This window comes from Antechinus flavipes, chromosome 1 (assembly GCF_016432865.1).
Source record: "Antechinus flavipes isolate AdamAnt ecotype Samford, QLD, Australia chromosome 1, AdamAnt_v2, whole genome shotgun sequence".
Lineage (NCBI taxonomy): Eukaryota > Metazoa > Chordata > Mammalia > Dasyuromorphia > Dasyuridae > Antechinus > Antechinus flavipes.
In genome coordinates this window covers 469,416,513-469,438,355 of record NC_067398.1, presented here as the reverse complement: position 1 = coordinate 469,438,355, position 21,843 = coordinate 469,416,513, and the positions used below count along the sequence as shown (strand labels likewise).

General features: G+C 31.9%; 1 protein-coding gene across 1 annotated transcript in view; it reads left to right on the top strand.

The window, feature by feature from the left end:
- The window catches only part of LOC127543861 (lipoxygenase homology domain-containing protein 1-like), a 34,243-nt gene extending 28,250 nt beyond the window's left edge, over positions 1 to 5,993 (top strand). Inside the window, exon 8 of the mRNA XM_051970185.1 lies at positions 3,804 to 5,993. Within this exon, the coding sequence (XP_051826145.1) occupies positions 3,804 to 3,858 (55 nt within the window). The 3' untranslated portion in view covers positions 3,859 to 5,993. The remainder of the gene's footprint in view (positions 1 to 3,803) is intronic.
- The last annotated feature ends 15,850 nt before the right edge of the window (positions 5,994 to 21,843 follow it).

The following is a 21,843-nucleotide window of genomic DNA, read 5'->3' as shown; positions in this document are numbered from 1 at the left end:
GACAAAAGTTGCCTCTGTCTTCAAGGAGTTTAAAGCCTAACAAGGAAATCAATATATAATTTACAAGTATGCATAAAATTAATAAAAAGATAACTTTTTGAGTTTTTGATGTATTACCTATATGACCTTAGGCAGTTTTTTTTTTTTTTAGCTTCCTTAAGTATCAGTTTCCTCATCTGTTATAAGAGGCTATTAAACTAAATGAACTCTAAGACCATTTTCAGGTTCAAAGTCTATAATTCTGTATACCTTAATATTTAATAACTTAATTTCAATGCAAAGATCATCTTGAAAAATATAAGCATAAAATTAAGAAATGAAAAAGACCAAAAAATTTCAGATTATTGATAATCTTCATAATACATCATTGTCATTATTTTTAAACAAGAGTAAGAAGGCAAGCCTAGCAAAACCAATAAGCATCATATAGGATTAAAAATTAAGTCTTAGATCAGAATTTGCCTTTTTAGATACAACAAGGATGATTTTCAGAACAAGCTATCTACATATTTTCATATCATTTATTTAGTAAAACACTGAGATAAAAGAGAATATATTATCTCCACTAACATTTCTCTAGCCCAATCTATTTAAACAAATTTTGCAGGAATAAAATAGAGCAGATTTCTTATTAATAATAAGGTCTAGAAAGTTTTCATCATTTAAAAAGAGTTGATGAAGTTTTTAGAACAAGTTCTAGAAAGAAATTGTAGTACATCAAGGTATTCTACCTTTTTTCCCTGGTAAATGTCACAATCATTATGATGCTTCATTGGGGTTTTCACACCTGTTAGATTTTAGGTATCAAAACTGAAATACTGACAAGCTTAAAAATAGCTTGTTTATGCAATAATGTACAAATAAATCCATTTTTCTTTATACTCTTTCACAATTAAATATATCATATCATTTAAGTGTAGCATGTAAGTGTGTTGGTCCAAAATTGTCCAGTTTCCAAGAAAGAATGATTGAGGTAGAGTTGTAAGCCAACAGCACTTTATTAAAATATCCATGATAGCATCATCTAAAGGAATAAACCTCATGTCTTCTCCTGAGATGTCTCTGGTCCCCAAGACTTTGTTTTTATTTTTTGTTGTTGTTATTTTGTTATTTTAGATATGGATTGACACCCACAAATGTAAAAGAGGCATGGTAAAATATAAAATCTCACTGATTAGTAGACTTTGTTTTTGAGGGACAAAAATTAGGATGGGCAAAGCAAGAATAATTTGTAGGGATCAAATGGTCATAAGATTCTTACTTACTCATGTTGGGCAAGAGAAGGTTGTTTGGAGGTAAAAAAAAATAATAATAACTTGGGAGACTTTCCAAAGAATCAAAGGTCTCCTATTCATCCTGGATTTAGACATGAAATTTGAGTAAAACAGCATGGTGATATTTTTGCCAACATTCTTGTGGTTCTGAAGTGAGCTTCATAACTAGTAGTGAATATTACAGTAAAGTGAAATATAGAACATTACTTTATTGAGGCTTACTGTAAGAACCCATTTTATTTAATTATTTCACTATATAAAATATCAAATTGATTAATGATGATTGGGATAGAGTATGGATTATATAAGGCATATAACACCTGTACATCTACACCTGTAGCATCTATGAATAAGGCTAAACAAGGGGGTCAGCCAGAAGCAGTAAAAATGACCCTAGGGCCACTTGTTAGTTGAGAAAGTTAATAAACCTTGTTGAGAAGAGATGTTGTGATTAATCATATTTCACAAGTGCTGCCTTGCAGAATAGACATTGAGGAACTAGAACAGATCTAAAAGAAAGTGACAGTCATGCTTCATTAACATTGTGAGGGATGTAGAAGACCCTTATCCAAAATGACTACTCAGATCACTCAGTAGAAAGCAGAAAAGTTGTTTATTAAAACCTCTGGAGGGTGAGTCATCCCTTCATGAGATAAGAAAGAGAAAGCTTGTGGTAGGAGGGCTAAAGAAGTAGTAAAGATACACAGCTTTTATACAAGAGATTACATCACAAGTAAGAGAGCATTGAGAAGGGGAGGGGGAGGCATCTAATTGGTTGTTTCTATCCAAAGAGATTGGAATGGAAGGTTTCTGTTTCCCCGAAATCACCTGGGGAAACAGAAAATCAGGCCTTCAGGCTTAATCAAGCAGATAGTGGTCAAGCTAATAGACTAAATATCGATAAATGTCAAATACCAATAAATGTCATCAGCTTAGGTTAAGTAAATATGGTTATAGCTGGCCAAGGCTCAAGTAAATATGGGCCTGCACATATTATATAGGTCATAGGGGAAACACAGAAATAATGAAAATAAAATACAGAAAAAGAATTCATACATTCCTATAAGTTCTTCACCTTATCTCTCTATTCCACACAATACTCATTTCAGGAAGACAGATTGTTTGACCTTGAGATGGGTGAGAGGAACTTAATTAGGCAATGGGATATCTGCTTTCAAGCATTTGTAGCATTATTAGGTGGAAGGCTATCTCACTTGTTCTTCTTAGCCTCAGGGCACAGAATTAAAAGATATGGATCCAAGTTCCAGAGTCTTGATGTCAGACAAAAACTTCCTATGAAGCAAGCCTATCTCAGACTGGAAAAGGCTGCTTTGGATTAGCCACATTTTCCTTACTCAACCTCTTCAAGAGAAAGCTGAAAGACTAGTTGCTGTATAATTCAAAGATAGTCAGATAGATATTGTTCTAGCTGACTTCTGAAATCTCTTCCAACAATGAGATTCAATGATTCTGAGAAAGTAATGAACAAGAAACTCTTAGGTTCTTTTGAACCACTTCTATTACTTGCATTCCTGGAAACAACATTCTGAGATAGTATCATCCAGAAAATAGAAAAAAAAAAAATGCAATCAGCCATTTTGATGCAAATACTGCTGTAGATACTGATGCAGGTATCAACAGCAGAAACTATTTAATGAGCAGATAAAGAGGGTGAGAAATGAATTATGGGTGCTTCATTAAGCAGATGCATAGGGTGATTAAGCTGAATAGGAGGGATATGTGAAGCTGAAAAAATTCTTGACTGCTTATATCTTGTTACCAACTTAACTCAGAACATCTCCTCTTCTCAACATGGCTTATTAACTTTCTCAACTAACAAGTGGCCCTAGGGTCATTTTTACTGTTTCTGGCTGACCCCCTTGGTTTAGCCTTATTCACAGATGCTAAAGTACAGGTGTTAAATGTCTCATTAACACTTTTCTTCTACTCACTCTGGGAACTATATGTCCCTAAGTATCTCTCCCAATTTTTCCTTAGTTCTTTTCTGCCATATGCTCTAAGCCTTGATGTCTTTTCTCTGAAGTTTGCTTGCTAGCTCTAATTTTTTTTTTTTTAATGGAAGTTAACACTTTGTCCCAGCTGTGGAAGGGTGTTGATTTCACCTACGGTACAATGGCAGGAGGTAGTGAGGCAATTTGACTATTATGGGAGCCCAAACTTTTTTCTTCTGTAGAATCTAAGTAAGTACATAGACAAAAAGATTAGGTTTAGCAACATAAATATGTCACTTCACAAAGTGCGAAAATTTTTCCCTTGTTTCCCTAACTACTTACTAAAAAAATAACAATTATTTGCTATTTAAGAAAAAACACTGCTGCTATTGCTGCTGCTGCTGTTACTACTACAATGAACCAGAGTACAATGTACTCCCCAGAGGGTGTGTTATAACAATTAAAATTCTTCTTTTGGCAATTTTGGTTTATTAAGAGTTACAGATAAAATGGCAATTGAGCTCTCAAAGCATTTGAGTACTAATCTTGTTTTTCTTTTCTTTTTCTCCAAATCCAGGTGGCTTACTGAAGATGAGCATGATGGCCTCACTATTCTAAAACTCTACCCATAAGTTTGTTTTTTCTGCTTTCAATGTATTTTAAAAAATTCCTTTTGATTTGAATCCTCATATTTCTTTGTGTAAAATTATAAAGGCTTTATAATTATTATAGATGAATGTCAAAATAATAACAGCTAGCATTTAATATTACCAGAAGCATTTAAAGCTTGTTGGATATATAATTCTTGTACAGGAAACATTAAATAGTTGGACTGGAATAATTTGTAAATAAACAGACTTAAAACACAGTAGTGACTCTATCTATGCATGACAAATACACTTAAGCAAATCAGTCAATTCATTTCTCCTCCAAGATATTGTGTTTTTTTTTCCTCAATAAGTATCCACTGTCCTCATAGTCTTTAGCAAAATAAAATGGGGAAACAAACATGTTCTTACTATATATGTGTGATATAGCTTTCTTTCTAAAGAGTTTGTTTTAATCCATTCATTGCAAAATAAATATAATAATAACCGCTACTAAATATAATATTCTGTAAGTTTTGCAAAGTACCTTCCATATGATATCTCATTTTATCCTCAAAACAACCTGAGAATTAAGTTCTATTATTATCTCCATTTTGCAGATGAAAAACTTAGGTTGTGACCTTCCTAGGTTCACATAGCTACTAAATTTTTGAGGTTAGATTTAAATTCAGGTCATCCCAACTCCAGGTCTAATACTTTCTCTACTCTTACCAATATATAAGAAAAATGTATTAAATTCCAGATTGTAAATGCATTGAAGTTATGATTTGGCCAGTTCCCTAGTGTTCTTATCTGCTCCAGGCTACTCTCCTTCATGTTAAGTGCTCTAAAGTATTGCTGAGAGGTATGAATCTTTAGGGCTGGAAAGTACCACTGGAGGTCAACTAATCTTCAGTAATTATTATAGGTATGGAAATTGATGCCCACAGAAATTAAAATATTTTCCTATGATGATAGAGTAAATAAATGAGCTGCTCTGCACCCGAGATTTTCTGATTCCTAATCTAGTATTTTTCTCACTGTATCATGTTGCTTCCTAATATAAATGATTATTACTAAGAACAACAATTATGTTATTTTCCTCTAATTCTCTGATTATTATAATATTTTTCTTTCACCAACTTCCTAGACTTTCTGGTAAATAATATAATCATTCCTATTAAGAAGAAATAATCATTAATATGGTACTCTTGATGTGCCAGGCCCTGTGCTAGATGCTTTTAAAAAAAAAAAAATTATCTTATTTGCTCCTTACAGCAACCCTGTGGGAAAGTTGTTATTATCCCCATTTTACAATTGAGGAAATTGAGCTAAACAGGTTAAGCGACTTGATAATGCATCTAGTAGGTATCTCAGGCTGGAGTTAAGCTCAGGCATTTCTGACTTCATGCCAGTGCTCTATTTACTTTGCCACAAACTATTTTCTGTTAACTGCCATGTATAATCAATAGACAAGTCCAATTTCACCTTGACAATATCTCTAATGTATCTCGCCTGTTTTCATTTTGACTATACCTATCTTAGTTCAGGACATCGATTGATACTATGATGATACAAAAATAATTTCCTGGTCTGCTTGAATTTCAGTCTCTTCCTTTTTCGATCCATCCTTCAGAATGAGTAGAACTTTTACATATGTTCCTGATCCCTCACTCATGACTTCTTGCTAACTAGAATGTATAATGTTTGTCATGTCCTTCAGGTTTATTAACAATCTAGTCTCAATCTTTCTTTAAGGTGGGATCTCTTAACCTGGCTTCTGTGATTCTTTTAAAATTTTCTCTTATATTTTTAGTATATTGTTTTGTGAACATTGTGATTTCCTTCCTCCCCGATTAGATTATAAATGCTTGGAAAGACAATTCTGAAGGGCATATGATGAAAATGTTATTTACCACCAGAGAAAGAATTTATAGAGTCTGAATGCAGATCAAACCATATTTTTAAACTATATTTTCTTGTGTGTTTTTTTGGGGGGGGGCAATGAGAGGAAAATCTGTCTTCTTTCATCATATGACTAATATGGAAATAAGTTTTACATGATTGCACATGTATAATATAGCAAATTGCATGCCTTCTTAAATTTAAAACAATTTTTAAATGAGTGTCAAAAATTCTTTTTCATGTTATTTGAAAAATAAAATGTTTTAAAAAAGAAACACATGGAGAGCATGTCTATGTCATATTTAGTTCAATATTCTCAATACTTTGTACATAATAGCTATTTAATTATGTGAACTTATCCTAACTAGTTTGAGCTCAAAAAAAAGGAAAGCTAACAAAGATTAATTTTCCAGCAAAATTCCTAGTACTTTCTATTCTCAATCAAGCTAAAAACATTCTGAGAAGATCTTTTCTCACCGGAGGCTATCAAATTTGCTTTTCAATATGATTGAAAATAAGTGGTGAAAAATGAAAACAATCCACTATAAAAATGACCAGAATATTCTCAAAATCTTGAAGATTTGTTCCTCTGTTGTATCTTAATAATTTTTTTTTGACAAGGAAAATCTGTAATTCTATCTTACCTCTTTTCCTCTACCTTCCAAGAATATATTTTGAATAATGTAGGACTTGGAAGCCAAGATGCAAGAATAAAAAAACATCCTAGAGGAATATTTCCAGAATTCCCCTTCAAACAACTTTAAAATAAAATATTAAATTAAATTCTAAAATATTATTGCCTACAAAAGATCAGGATAAAACAATTTTTTTAGCCCACAACAACAAAGAAGATGAGAAGTCTATGATACTGCGGTGAGACCTGGGCATATGTGCAGCCTCACAGTAATACTAATTAATGGGCATCAACATGGTGACAGGAACATCAGCAACAGGAGGAGAATAAAACTAGGGTCTCTCACTGCCCAGAGATGGTAAGGAAATGAGACACCTGGTAGGAAGGAGAACACAAGAACATAAGAACCTTGTGCAGTAGGCACAGGACCAGTCGCCATTTGTCAATTCCATTACCCAATACTCAGTTTCAGGTTGAAGTTCCAGAGAGGAGAGAAATTATGGTAGTAGCTCTATCTGGGTAACTGCACAGAGTTACTACACAAGAGTTAAGACAAGGAGAATGGTAATTATACCTCTCTCAGATCGTACTGCCTTAGAAGCACCAAAAACTTATAGACAACCATAATTAGTTCTGGAAAAAATATATATATATATAGTAAAGAAACTTGAAGCTTGGGACAATGATTTCCTGCCAGAAGAGAACAGAGCCTAAATTTAACATTAAGTTCAAAGTTAAAAAATGGACTAGAAATATAAGCAAATAACAAAAAAAAAAAAAAATAATAACTTGACCATAAAACTTTACTATGGTGACAGAGGAATTCAAGATATACACTCAGAAAAAAAATCATGTGAAAATGTTTACAAATAAAGCCTCTAAGAAAAAAAAAAGTAGGTTAAACACTAGTCTACAAAAAATTCCTATAAGAATGAATGAAAGAGTTGAGTTTTTTTTTTTTTTTCAAAGAGCAAAGAAAAAAAATTAAACATCAGATAAGAGTGGTGGAGAAAACATTTGGAAAATAAGATTAATGCAAGAAAATTATGACAAAATATTTAACAATTTGGAAAAAGAGGCACAAAAATACTGAAAAAAAAATTAAAAACAGAATTAGCCAGATAGTCAAAGGCTTACAAAGTTTGACAAAAGAGTTCCTTAAAATTTCTTAAAAATAGAATTAGTCTCATGGAAGCTAATGACTCTGTGAGACAAAGTCAAAAGAATGAATAAATAGAAAAAAAGAGAGAGAGAGAGAGAAATATGTCATCAGAAAAAAAAATCTGACCTGGAAAATAGATCAAAGGAGAAATAATTTAGTAACTTAAACTATCTGAAATTCATGATTTAAAAAAAAAAGCCTACATAATGATATTTTAAGAAAGAACAAAGCAAAACTGCTCATGTAGCTTAGAAAGAAAGGGCAAGATAGAAATTGAATGAATACAATAGTCACCACCTAAAAGACATCCTCAGGTGAAAAATCCAAGGAATAATATAACCAAATTCCAGAGCTCCTAGGTCAAGAAGAAAACACTAAAAGCAACCAGAAAGAAACAATTCAAATACTGAAGAGACAGGGTCAATCTCATATAAGATTTAGCAGCTATCATTATAAAAGAGTGGAATGCCTGGAATATGAGATTTCAGAAGGCAAAAGATCTAGGATTACTAACAAAAATGACATATCTGGAAAAACTGTGCATAATATTACAGAGGGAAAATGAATAGTTAAGGAAATAGAGAACTTCTAGGCATTGCTGATGTAAAGACCAGAGGTAGACATTCATACACAAGACTCAAGAGAAGAAAAAGGAACATATCATGAGGTATCATTAGGAACTTAAGTTAAACTGCTTATATTACTAAATAAAAAGATGATGAATGTAACTCCCAAGAATTTTATTATCTTTAGGGTAATAAGAAGAAATCTTCTTAGAGGATATGGTTGTAAGTCTATTATGCTTGGATGTTATCAAAGGAAAAGGGAAGACTGAGAAAGAGGTTTGTGTTTGCCACAAGGTAATAGAAGAAGAATCAGGAAAATTATCTCACATAAATGAGGTGGGCAAGAAAGAGTTTTTACAGTAAACGGAAAATGAGCAAAGGGTAAGTGGATAACATTTGAGCCTCTTTTTCATTTGACCTGGTTCAAAGAGGGAAGACTATGTACAAACACATAGTCAATTCCATATAAAAATCCAATTTATTCAAATGGGAAGTAGAAAGGGAAGGGCAACAAGAAAGGGAATATAGTAAGAGGAAAGACAAATTGAGAGGCAATTTCCAGAAGCAAAACAGTCTTTGAGAAGGGTCAGCATAAAAAAGAGAAAAAGGTAGAAAACAGATAGAGACATACACAAAGACCTGCAGAGAAGGATAAATAGAAAAAAATAGATAGGCAGGAAATATAAAATTACCCATCATAACCATGAATATGAATGTGAATAATATATTGTTGGATTCTTGTTTTTAATCTATTCTATTATCTGCTTCTGTTTAATGGGTGAATTCATCTCATTCATATTCAAAACAACTATCATTTTCTTTTTAGATGATATGATGCTATTCTTAGAAAACCTCAAAGAATCAATTAAGGATATGGGAAAACTGGAATACTGATACATTGTTGGTGAAATTGTGAATACATCCAGCCATTCTGGAGAGTGATTTGGAACTATACTCAAAAAGTTATCAAACTACATATCCTTTGATCCAGCAGTGTTACTACTGGGCTTATATCCCAAAGAGATTTTAAAGAAGGGAAAGGGACCTGTATGTGCAAGAATGTTTGTGGCAATCCTCTTTGTAGTGGCCAGAAACTGTGGATGCCTCTCAGTTAGAGAATGGCTGAATACATTGTGGTGTATGAATGTTATGGAATATTATTGTTCTGTAAGAAATGACCAGCAGAATGATTTCAGAAAGGCCTGGAGAGACTTATATGAACTAATTCTGAATGAAATGAGCAGGACCAGGAGATCATTATATACTTCAACAACAATATTATATGATGATCAATTCTGATGGACGTGACCATCCAGCAATCCAGCAATGAGATAAACCAAATCAGTTCCAAAAGAGCAGTAATGAATTGAATCAGCGACATACAGAGAAAGAACTCTAGGAGATGACTATGAACCACTACCTAGAATCCCCAATCCTTCTATTTTTGTCTGCCTGCATTTTTGATTTCCTTCACAAGTTAATTGTACACTATTTCAAAGTCTGATTCTTTTTGTACAGCAAAATAACTGTATGGACATGTATACATATATTGTATTTAACTTATGCTTTAACATGTTTAACATGTATTGATCAACCTGTCATCTGGGGGAGAGAATGGGGGAAAGAAAGGGAAAAACTGGAACAAAGGGTTTTGCAATTGTCAATGCTGAAAAATAACCCATGCATATATCTTGTAAATAAAAAGCTATTAAAAAAGAATCAATTAAAAACTCATTGAAAAATTAACAACTTTAGTAAAGTTGCAGGATATAAAATAAGCCCTCTTACTAGGAAGAGATAGAGAAATATCATTTAAAATAAATTCAGTGTAAAATAATTGAGAGTTTATCCACTAAAGCAAACCCATAGATGATATAAATACAATTACCAAATAAAGAACAATATGAAGAATTGGAAAAAATATTAATTTCTCATGGGTACACTGAGCTAATATAGCAAAAATGACAATTCTGCCTATATTAATTTACTCATACATTGCTATAGCAATTAAATTGACAAATTATTATTTTACAGAGATAGAAAAAAATAACAATTAATCTGGAATAACTATTGGTCAAGAATTATAAAGGAAGTCAAAAAAAATGTGAAGGAAGGCACCTAATAGCACCATATTTGAAACTATACTGTAAAACAATAATCAAAACAGTCTGGTACTGGATAAGAAATAAGTAATGGATTGATCATATAGATTAAATAAACAGTAATATATTACCATAATAATTCAGAGTTTGATAAACCCAAATATCTAAACTTTGGGACCAAGAACTCCCAACAGTATGAAAAATCTGATGCTTGCAACCTTATCTCCAATAAAATTCAAACTCTAATACAAAAATAATGTCCAGGGAAAAAGCTACTAAAAACTAAGTAAAAGAGGAAAAAACCTGAAATTAGATAGCTACTATGGTAATAGAAGAGATCTGAATTGAAACTCAGAAGAAAACAGTGAAGTCAAAATAGCTATTTCTACTTTAAAAAAAAAAAAACACCATAAAATGAATGATCACAAGCTGAAAAAGAGTTCTTGAAAGAGATCTTAATTTAATTTCTTAAAAAAAAAAAAAAAAGCATGAGACTGTGGTGGATTTACAAGTAAATTCTACCAACATTTAAAGATCAGCTAATTTCAATATTAAATAAATTATTTGGTATAATAGGCCAAAAAAAGAGCCTAGCCAAATTCCTTTGAAAGAAATTTTCTTTGGGTTTATTCTCTTCCTTAAATCCAAATCTCTCTGGCTCTCATCGAGTGGCCAATAGTAGTCTCATGCCAAGATCCAAAGGGTCATTTTTTTGGGGTCCTGATTGGCTCAGAGTGAATGTAAATAATTGTTTCTGTTTTGGCCAGAAGCCCTGAGGGTCTTCCCCTCCTAGATCAATTTTTTTTGACTAAATAAAAGAAGCCATTCTCTGCCTTACTTCTTATTTAATTATAATCACCAATTGAGCAATGTCTCAGTTAAACTGAGACCTTTTAAAGAACTTGGCTTAAAAGACCAAAGTCTCCCACTACATCCAGGGACATCTCCATTCATTTATATCTTGTCACTTAATCTAGATACTTATGAAGGAGAAAGTGAGGCTAGGGACTTTGCACAGTCCTACCTCACTTAAATCCAGTTTGCTTGCATGCCATGGCATCACTTCCCTAATGTCATGATCCTCTTTGGGAACAAAGGACAAACAGCAAACTCTATCAGTAGTAGTAACTGCCCCACTGGGGACCCAAATGGAATTGCTAATTGGGCAACCATAGACTGTTTCTCTTCCTCTTCCCATTCTGCTTCCCTTTTCTCTTCTCTCTGTCCACAAAGGGTACCATACTCTTAGCTACAGATATTCTGCCAAAGTAATGCAAATTTTGATGACTGAAACTCTGAAAGATATCTTGGGTTTTTCAGATTATGCCTCTTAAAAAAAATAATGATAGCTTTTAATTTTCAAAATACATGCAAAAACAGTTTTCAATATTCACTCTTGCAAAACCCTGTGTTCCAAGTTTTCCTCCCTCCCTTACCCTAACTCCCTCCCCTAAAAAGCAAGCAATCCAATATAGGTTAATCATGTGCAATTTTTGTGTACATATTTATTAGACCACATATAAAAGACCACATAGAGAGTAAAAAATCTCTGAGTATACCTATCAAGACATATGAACATAATTATAAAACACTTTTTCATAAAATAAAAATCAGATTTAAATAAATAGAGATATTAATTGTTCATGGGTGGACAGAGTCAATATAATAAAAACAGTAATTCTATTTAATCTAATTTATTTATTCAACGGTATCCCAATTAAATGACCCAAATAATGTTTTATTGAGCTAGAAAAGATAATAACAAAATTCATTTGGAGGGACAAAAGATTAAGGATATCAAAGAAATTAATGAGAAAAAGTATAAAGAAAGGAAGTTTAGTAGTACCAGTTCTTAAACTATATTAAAAGACAGCACTTACCAAAAACTGGTACTCGCTAAGAAATAGAAAGGTAAATCAGTGGTAGAAAGTAGATATACAATGCACAGTAGTAAATGATTATAATAACCTTATATTTGACAAATGTAAAAATTTAAGCTTTGGAGATAAACATTTATATTTGATAAAATTGTTAGAAAAACTGAAAAACAGTGTGGCAGAAATTGGGCATATAATAATATTTCACAACTGTGCATACCCGTTGATCCAGCAATAGCACTATCAGTTATACTTCCCAAGGTGATCAAGGAAAAAGCACAAGAACTTTTATGTTCTAAAATATTTATTTAGTAGCTCTTTTTGTGGTAGCAAGGAAGTGGAAATTGAAGGGATGTCTATCAATTGAGGAATGGACAAACATGTTATACTACATGATTGTGATGGAATACTATTATACTGTAAGAAATAATGAGCAGATTGCTTTTATGGAAAATATGGAAATAATAGAATGAAATAATGAAGAATGAACAAGAATGAGCAGAACCAAGAGAACATTGTATATGGTAGAAACAATATTTTCCAAAGAATAATAGTGAACGACTAATTTATTCTGTGTGTCATAAATTCTCAGATCAATTAAAAAGGACTCATAAAGGAAGATGTTATCCACCTTCGAAGAAAAGAACTAATAAACAGAAGTATGCATAGTATAATTTCTGTGTGTATGTATGTCTCTCTGTATCTTTCTGTCTCTCTCTCTCTCTGTCTCTGTCTCTGTTTCTGTCTGTCTCTCTCTCACACATACATACACACACACACACACACACACATACACATACACACACATATGCAACTCTGTCAGTGGTAGCCTTCTCGTATGGGCTGGGGAGAGGAGGGAAATAGTTCAAAACTTAAAATATGTATCAAAAATCAATTTAATCTTTTTAAAAGAAAAGAAAAACCAGATGGAGCCAAACAAAAAAGAAAAGTTTCTCTGATAGAAGTCTCATTGCTCAGATATCTAGAAAATTGAGCTAAATTATAAATATATTAAAAAAATCTTTCCCCAATTGATAAATAGTTAAAGGACATGAACACCTAGTTTTCAGGATAAGAAATTAAAATTATGAATAGTCATGTGAAAAAATGCTCCAAATCAATTATATTTAGATAAATGATTTTTTTAAAAAATTGAGCTATCACACCTCACACCAGATTGACTAATATGATAGAAAAGGAAAATTATAAATGCTGGAGTGAATGTAGAAAAAGAAAGATTGTCATGAACTATTAGTCAAGTGAACTAGTTCAACCATTCTGGAGACCATTTTGGAACTATATTGAAAGGGCTATTTAAATGTGCATACCTTTTGACCTAACAATACTGATACTAGATCTAAATTCCAGCAAGATTAAAAAATAAGATATATATCTATATCTATCTATCTATTTACTAATTTTTTTTGTGTGTGGAAAAGAATTGGAAATGAAGAGAATGCCTATCAATTAGGAAATAATTGAATAAATTGTAGAATATGCTTGTGGTGGAATATTATTATATTAGAAGAAATGATGATGGATATGGATTTTAAAAATAACAATAGCCTGCTAAGACACTTGAACTGATGCAAAGTGAAGAGAGCAGAATCAGGATAACATTTTACAGAATAACAGCAATGTTGTAGCAATGATCAACTGTGAAAAATTTAGCTACTATCATCAATATAATTGGATCCAAGACAAATTCAAATGAAAATATTCATTAAATTGCACATATCTAACATATATTGGATTACTTGCTATCTAAGGGAGGGGGTGGAAGGAAAGGAGGGCAAAAAAATTGCAACACAAGGTTTTGCAAGGGTGAATGGTGAAAATTATCTAAGCATGTACTTTGAAAATAAAAAGCTAAAAAATAATTTAAAAAATTGAAGCTTCTAAAAAGCATGAACTCTCTAGAATTTCTCTCTCTCTCTCTCTCTCTCTCTCTATATATATATATATATATATACACACATACACACACACACACACACATATATATATATATATATATATATATATATATATGTATGTATATATTTACCCTTCCCCCATATTAGAATAGCTTTTGGCATATAATAAAAAGTAATTGTTGTTGTTGTTGATTAGAAAAAAAGAAAATGTTCATAAAAAAATCTGCAGAGAACTGCTGAATCTGAGTATGAATAGAAGCATAATTCGTCACTTTCCTATTTCATTCTTTTTTCTTTCCTTCCTTCCTTTCCTTCTTTCTTTCCTCCTTTCATTTCCTCCTTCCCTGCCTCCTTCCTTTTTTCCTTGTTTTCTCTTTCTTTTTTTTTGTTTGTTTCTTTTTCTTTCTTTTCCCTCCTTTTTTTCTTGCACCACAGCTAATATATTTTGCATGATTTCACTTGTATAACAAGCATCATATTGCTTTCTTTCTCAATGAATGGGAGAGGGACAGGAAAGAGGAAGATAATCAGGAACTCAAAATTTTAAAATTAATTATAAAATCATTAAAATTGTAAAAAACAGAAGAGAGTAGGGCCAAATATCTGAGAATGAGAACCTAAGAGACTTTCCCTCTTATTACATGTTAGACTTGTGCCTCAGCTACTCTAGGTATAACATGGTAAAATGGTATGTGGGGAGGTTGGGGGGGGGGAATAATAGAAGACAGAATTAAATCCTATCTTTCCCACTTAGGAACTAATGTGTGATATTGAGTAAGTTGCTTCTTGAGGAAAAAAAAAACTCCCTAAGATTCAAATTCTGCTCTGAGGAAATTCAGCAAATATTCATTAAATACCATCTAAGTGTTAGGAAGTCTTTAAGTTAGGCACCAAAGATAGAAAGACAAAAATGACAAAAGTACCTGCCCTCAAGGCACTAACATTGTCTTAGAATGAAGCAACAGTTATGCCAATATTATTGTTCATACAATCTGTGCTTGACTCTTGTCACTTCACTTGGGGTTTTCTTTGCAAAGATACTGGAGTGATTTGTCATTATCCTTTTCGGCTTATTTCACAATTGAGGAAAGTGAAATCAACAGAGTTATATAACTTGCCCATGGTCACCCAACTCCTACTTGTTTGAGGCAATTTTTAAATTCATAAAGACGAGTTTTTTACTTCAGGTCTGGCACGCTATCCATTATCAGAATAAAGAAAATAATGATGCAATATTAGTTTCTAGGAAAATAGAATTTCTTTTTAAATTGGAGGAGTATACCTTACAATAGTTTTAAAGTCTATTCCCAGAGAACATGGCCTGCTTAGTTTGTATCAGTATTCATTATAATAATATGCTTTATTGTGACCAATTATGGGTTTTGTTCCATTATTAGGTCTTTCATTAATGATTTGTAATATTAAGGCTTTTTGCTATCATGTGGAATTACCATGTATCAATAAGACCAGTCTAATTTATTTTATATTAATAATAAATCTTTTCCTTTAGTAGCTATCATTTTTCATTTTTGAAAAAAAATGGCCTTTTAATATCTATTTCATGGGCAACCAGATGGCATAGTGGATAAAATACTAGGTCTGTAGTCAGGTGGACTCATCTTCCTGAGTTCAAATCTGGTTTTAGACACTTACCAGTCAAATGATCCTGAGCAATTCTCTTAGGCATATTGGTCTCTTGTTTCTTCATCTGTAAAATAAGCAAAGGAAATGTCAAACCATTATCTTTGTCAAGGAAATCCCAAATGGAGTCACAAAGAATAAGTCATGACTAAAATTATTGAGTGACAACAAATGTTTGTGTGTATCTAATGAGTTCATTTAAAATTCAACATAAAAAGGAAATTCCCTCCCCGACCCTAAAATTTCTTTAAATAAGAGACAATAGTTTGTACCCTCTTAAACATGATATTCAGAGTTTTTAAAAATAGAGACAAAGGCAGAAATGCAAGCACAAAAATACAATGAAAAAGAAAGAAAATTGAGTAATTTAACTTTGAGTAAAAAATAATAGATGGGGGCAGCTAGTTGGTATAATGGATAGAGTACCAGCCCTGAAGTCAGGAAGACCTGAGTTCAAATCTGGCCTCAGACTTTTAATACTTTGAAACTGTGTGACCCTGGGCAAGTCACTTAATCCCAATTGCCTCAGCAATAAATAAATAAATAATAGATGAAGAGATTAAGTTATCAAAAGTGAAAAATAATAACAAGGAAAATGCATTTTTGTAAGCTTAAATATTTTATTCTGCCTCAATTTCTCTACATTGTCCTACCTCAGTTTCCCTAAAATGTTCTGTCTCAATTTCCCTGAATTTTCATGCCTTGACCCCCTGGTTTATAACCTCCCTTCTGATCATTAGAATTGATATAATTTAGGGCTAGTTACTCTAAGTTTATAAATTGTAAATGGGTAAACTCAAGGTGAGGGGAAGTTCAGATGTCTTGACTCCTAACTCCTCCTAAGCTAGTAAGAATTTACAGTCCTACCTCCTCCCCCTGCCCCCAACATGTCAGAACCAGATTGATGGTCCCTGCTTAGAGATTCCTGATAACCAGAGTTTGGGCTCCACCCACCACTTTTGTGTGCCTGAGCTTGGAGCTTGTATATATGTCATTGAGAACTCACATTCTCTGCTGGATGCTTTGGATATCTGCCCTGGAGGCAATATGCCCCCAGCACAATCTCTCTCAGAAATCCAAATAAAATATTAAAAACTCTCTAATCTCTATCTTGCCTCAGTTTCTCTGGCATTACAATTTATAGAAGCTGATTTTACTATATTTCTGTTAACTTTTTTTGGCCCTCATTAATGAAATGTAATTGCCATTATTATTTACAACATTGAAGTGTCAAACAGCTGACAGCTAAGGTGAAAATTTTTTCAGAAAGGTATTTTTCATCAATACAACACTAAATGTACACTTTATAGTGATAGTGGTATTGTAATTGATCTAACTTTTAAAAATAATTAGGGTAATTCATGTATTTATTAATTGTCATAGCATGCCAGGAATTAAGTCTATGGTGTCATCCAGTTCAATCAGGTTTTAATATATTCTACTTTATATACACTAATCTGTTTATACCGAGGATTTTTTAAATTTGTAGATTCATAAAATAACTCATTTCATTCATTAACTTACTTGAATGATTTCCATCAATGCCATAGTCATGTGTCCCCAGAAAGTCATAGCAAATAAATAAAAATAAATGAAACTCAATTCTGACTGCTAAACTAAGACTAAGCTAAGGAAAATAAGAAGAAAAGGAATATGAGGAAGATGGTGGAGGTAGCTTATGAAAAAATTATAAAGAGTTCAATTAATAATGAAGAATAAATTGGATTCATTGGCAGGTGGCATGGCATAATGGACAGTTTTGCAATTCAAGTTGAAAAGACAAGGACTGAATCATTCTTTGGATGTCTACTAGCTATATGATCTGGAAAAAAAAATTTTTTACTTCTCTTCACCTTTTTTCTCAGCTTTATATTCTTTAAAAATGGGGATACTAATAGCATCAATCTTACAGATTGTTTTTAGTATCAAATTAGATAAAGTATGTAAAGTGTTTTGCAAACAGCAACGTATTTATATAAATGTGAGTTATGTTAGTATATATCCCATAAAATGGAAACTGAAGGGTAGATATTTGTGTGTCAGTACAGAAGTAATTCAGATTGCTTCTCTTATATGTTTCCAACATGAACTGAATTTCTAGTCACAAATCTTCTTTCAGAGAACTATTTTATAACAAACAAACAAAAAAACATTTCATTGGATCTGTTTTTCTTCTGTCCTCTTGGGAAGTAGTCAATGAGAGCATGCCCTTGAAAATTTCCAAAATATATAGTAGTCTGGGTTTTGTATTTAGTGTTATAAAACTAAAATAAATTCAAGCATATTTGTAAGCCACATATGAACTTAGAAAACCATAAATTAACATTATGTTTTATTGGATTTTTATTTGTGTTACTAAGCATTTCCCCATCATATTTTAATCTGATTTGGCTCTCATTAGGGAGGCTTGTGGACTGTGTGTTTGATATCTCTAGTGTTCACTCTGGAAATTAATTTATCCTGTAACTCTCCGGATTTTGAATGGTCATATCATTCTATAATATGTCTCCAGTGACCAAAACAATATCTACAAATTCTGATCAGTGTCAACTAATAGTAGTAGTATGTAGTATGTCACCTTGCATTATATAGCTGTTTGACAAAATTAAATTCAAAGGAGCATGGAACTAAAATAGAAGGTAAACTTAGGCATTCCTCAGTTTTTGTTTTTGTTTTTGCTCTCAGTTTTATTAGTATAACTGGGCATAATAGATTCTGATAACTAAGTTTAATTTTTTTGTTTTATTTGGATTTTTTATCTTTTGTTTTGTCCTTTTTAAATTAGATTGACTAAGTCTTTTCAAAGAACAAGCTTTTAGGCTTATTTATAATTTACACAGCTTTTTTTTTTTTTTTTTAGTGTTTCAATTTATCCTCTAATTTTAATATTAACTTTTCTGTGATCATTTTTTAATTAAGCTTTCTAATTTTGAAATACATATTTAGTTTTTACTAATCCCTTTTTTCTATTTTATTAAATAACTTTGTAAGGAAATAATATCCTCCAATTAATGCTTTTGCTGCATTTAAAAAAAATTGTCTTGCTTCACTGTTATTTTCTTTTACATATTTATGGCTTGGTCCTATGATTTGTTTTATGGCCCACTTATTATTTAGAATTTCATTGTTGTTTCCATTTGTGTCTATGCTTTTTTTTTATTGGTGTGTACTTCCTGAATTGATTTTATAATATCATAGTCTACAAAAGATGCATTTACTATTTCTACTTTCTTTAAATTTGTTTGCCATATCTCTGTACACTAATATGTATTCAATTTTGTAAAGTTTCATGTGATGTTGAGAAACATATAGTCTTTAGTAATATTGTTAGGAGACACCACAAGTGTTTTAGCTTTAGTTTCTCCCAAAATTTGTTTGGTTATTTTTCCTTTTGTTTGTTTTTATTTTAGACTGAGAAAACATTGAATTATCTTGCCAGTATTGTAGTGCCAATTTTTTGTTGTTCTTCAACTGTTTTCCTCTAAGAATTTGGATACTAGGGCATTTGGAAATTAGTTTAATATTGATATTGTTCTCTTTTCTCTAGTTACATTTAACAAAATATAATTTCCTCATTTGTTCCTTTTTGATATTTTGATTTGTTTTGTGGTGATAGAATGATTGAAACTTTTGATTTTTTTATTCATCTAATGTATAGCAATTTTTCCCCAATCCCTCTTAATTCAGTGCATTCTTTTAAATTCCAGAATGTGGGATTTTCTTTTCTTATTTAATCTGTTGCTCTTTTTTGTGGTTTTGTTTTATTAGATTGTTTAATCTATTCACATTTAAATTTGAGTTGTTTGTATTTTTCTTCCTTTATCTCCAATAGTTTTTAAATGATGATTTTCCCTACTTTTGTAAACATATCACTATATGTCATCAGTTATTTTAGCTTAGTAGTCCCATATTTGTTTGCATTTTTTTGTATTTTTATTGCCTAAGTTTCTTGAAAAAGCAAAATAAAAACTTCAAGTCTGGTTTTATTTTGAAAGATATTTGGAATGTTTCTTTTATTACTAATTGTTTGGGTAATTTGGTGCATCTTCAGCTCCTTTGCCCTTAGGGACATATCATTCCATTTTATCTTGCAGTTTCTGCTATCTTCAAAATAGTTTTACATTATTCAAATTTCCTTTCCTTTATATTTGAAGATCTTTCTCATGATCACTTGCTGGACTTACTATTTGTCAGTGGAATTGTTATTTTTGTTTCTTTTCTTCCAAATTTCTCCTCATTTCCATGCATTGCTTTTCCATTCAGTTATTATCTTGTTAGTTTCTTTTATTAGACTTACCTCCATGGATTCAAGATTTTCTATTCTATTTATTTCTGATGTGCTGGTCATAAATTCTGAATTTATTATTCTTAGTTGTCTTTTAAATTATTCAGGAACAGTAAGCTGTTCTGTGCTCACTTAAGAATCCACAAGTTTTTGCAACATATAAAGCTTTTGATTCACTTTGCTTTTTATTATGATATTTCTTCATTGATTTCTGGACTTCCTTAACTGATCTGGAGGCCATAATCCCATTTGATATTCTCTTTCCTATTTATTTCTCTGTTTGTACTCAAGGTTGTTTTCTTCTTCCTGATATCGTTGGGAAGTTTTACCTTACTCCCCTTATGTGTCACTATGAACCATTTTCTGAACATTTCCCCTATGAAGATGATTTCTTTGGAGGTTAGATCTCAAAGCTATCTCTACTTCCTTCCATACCAGACAATTCACTTTTCAATAGCCTTAGTCCTTTCTCCAAATGACTTCTGGGTAAATAAATCAGACCACAACTAAATCCTGTGCTCTCCCCGTCAGGCTTAATGAATTACATTACAATATACACAACTGTCCTGCCCTAGTTCTTTCTCTCAGTTCTTTATTGGGGCACAGAGCCATGCTCTGTTACTCTCCTAGCACAAGAAAGCTTTTGCTTTTTGTCTTTTTGTGGTAGTGGGAGGAGTAACAATGTGGGGATAGAGATTAGTGAACATAGAGTTAAATTCTGTTGCAAATAAATCATGAGCTAGTTTGTATAGCACTGAGGACAGAGCATGATGGTGAGGGAGATGCTGATTAAGCAAATTAGAGATCAGCCTATTCTAGTTCATTGAATTATTATTTCATTTGAATTATTGGTGTCTTAGACCTTTGAGACAATGAAATTTGATTTCTCTAGTGGGTAATTCCTATTTTGTAGAGAGGTAAGAAGTTGTGAGAATCAGAGAAAATGTTTGCTCTTCTATCATGTTGGTCATGTGGTCTAAAGTCTAGAAGGATCTTCAGAAGTAATTTAGTTAAACTCTTATTTTATAGGTGAAGAGACTGGGATTAAATAATATGTTTAGCACTAGTGTTTCTGCAACTAATAAGTTTTAGAGCTAAGATTTGAACCCCTTCTTATGATTCAGCTCTCTTTCTCCTGTACTATATTGTTCTCCAGAGATTTTTTAAATTAAATGCTCTTGTACATTTTATTCTTCCAGACAAATAGCTTAATATATTTTTAGCACTTATCTGTAACTTGCTAAAGCATTTTGCAAGCAGTAGAAACATGTAAATACCTGCTGTCATTTAGACTTACTTTGATAAATGCAGTCTAAAGTTTAATAAGTAATGGGGAAAAAATTTGTAATTTTGCGGTTGTGTTACTGACTTTTAAATTTGTGTTACTTTTTCTTAGACTAGATCTATAATTTCATTGATATAAGAATCTGCCATTTAGGAAAATTATATGGTATACTAGGTAGAAAGATTAGATTGAGTTAATAACTTCTGAGCCGGAAAGCCCTGGATACAAATACTGCTTCTGATGCATAATGGCTATAGGACACTGGGCAAGTCACTTGATGTTTCACTTTCCCAGACATCTCTGAGTTTATGTGAAGCAGATTTGAATTTGCATTTTATTAGTATGTTTATATTAAACTAATTTCAAATTATATGTCATTTGTACAGAATGCTAAAAAAAAAAAAAGTAAAGTCATCATGTTCTTCAAGTACTTGCATTTTTATTGAGTGAATGACTTTTTCTTTTGTAGTGCTTACACCTTCATATATTCTGAGGAACACATGAATCACCTTAGCTCCCTTTAATGCTCTTTCCCAAAGAACTCAGAAACTTAATTAGGAAAAAGCAGTTCATCGGGCTCTGGAATATGTCCCAGTTCTTGTTCAGACTTCAAAGAGAGTTCAAGTCACTAAAGAGATAAGAGGGAAGAGATGGAAG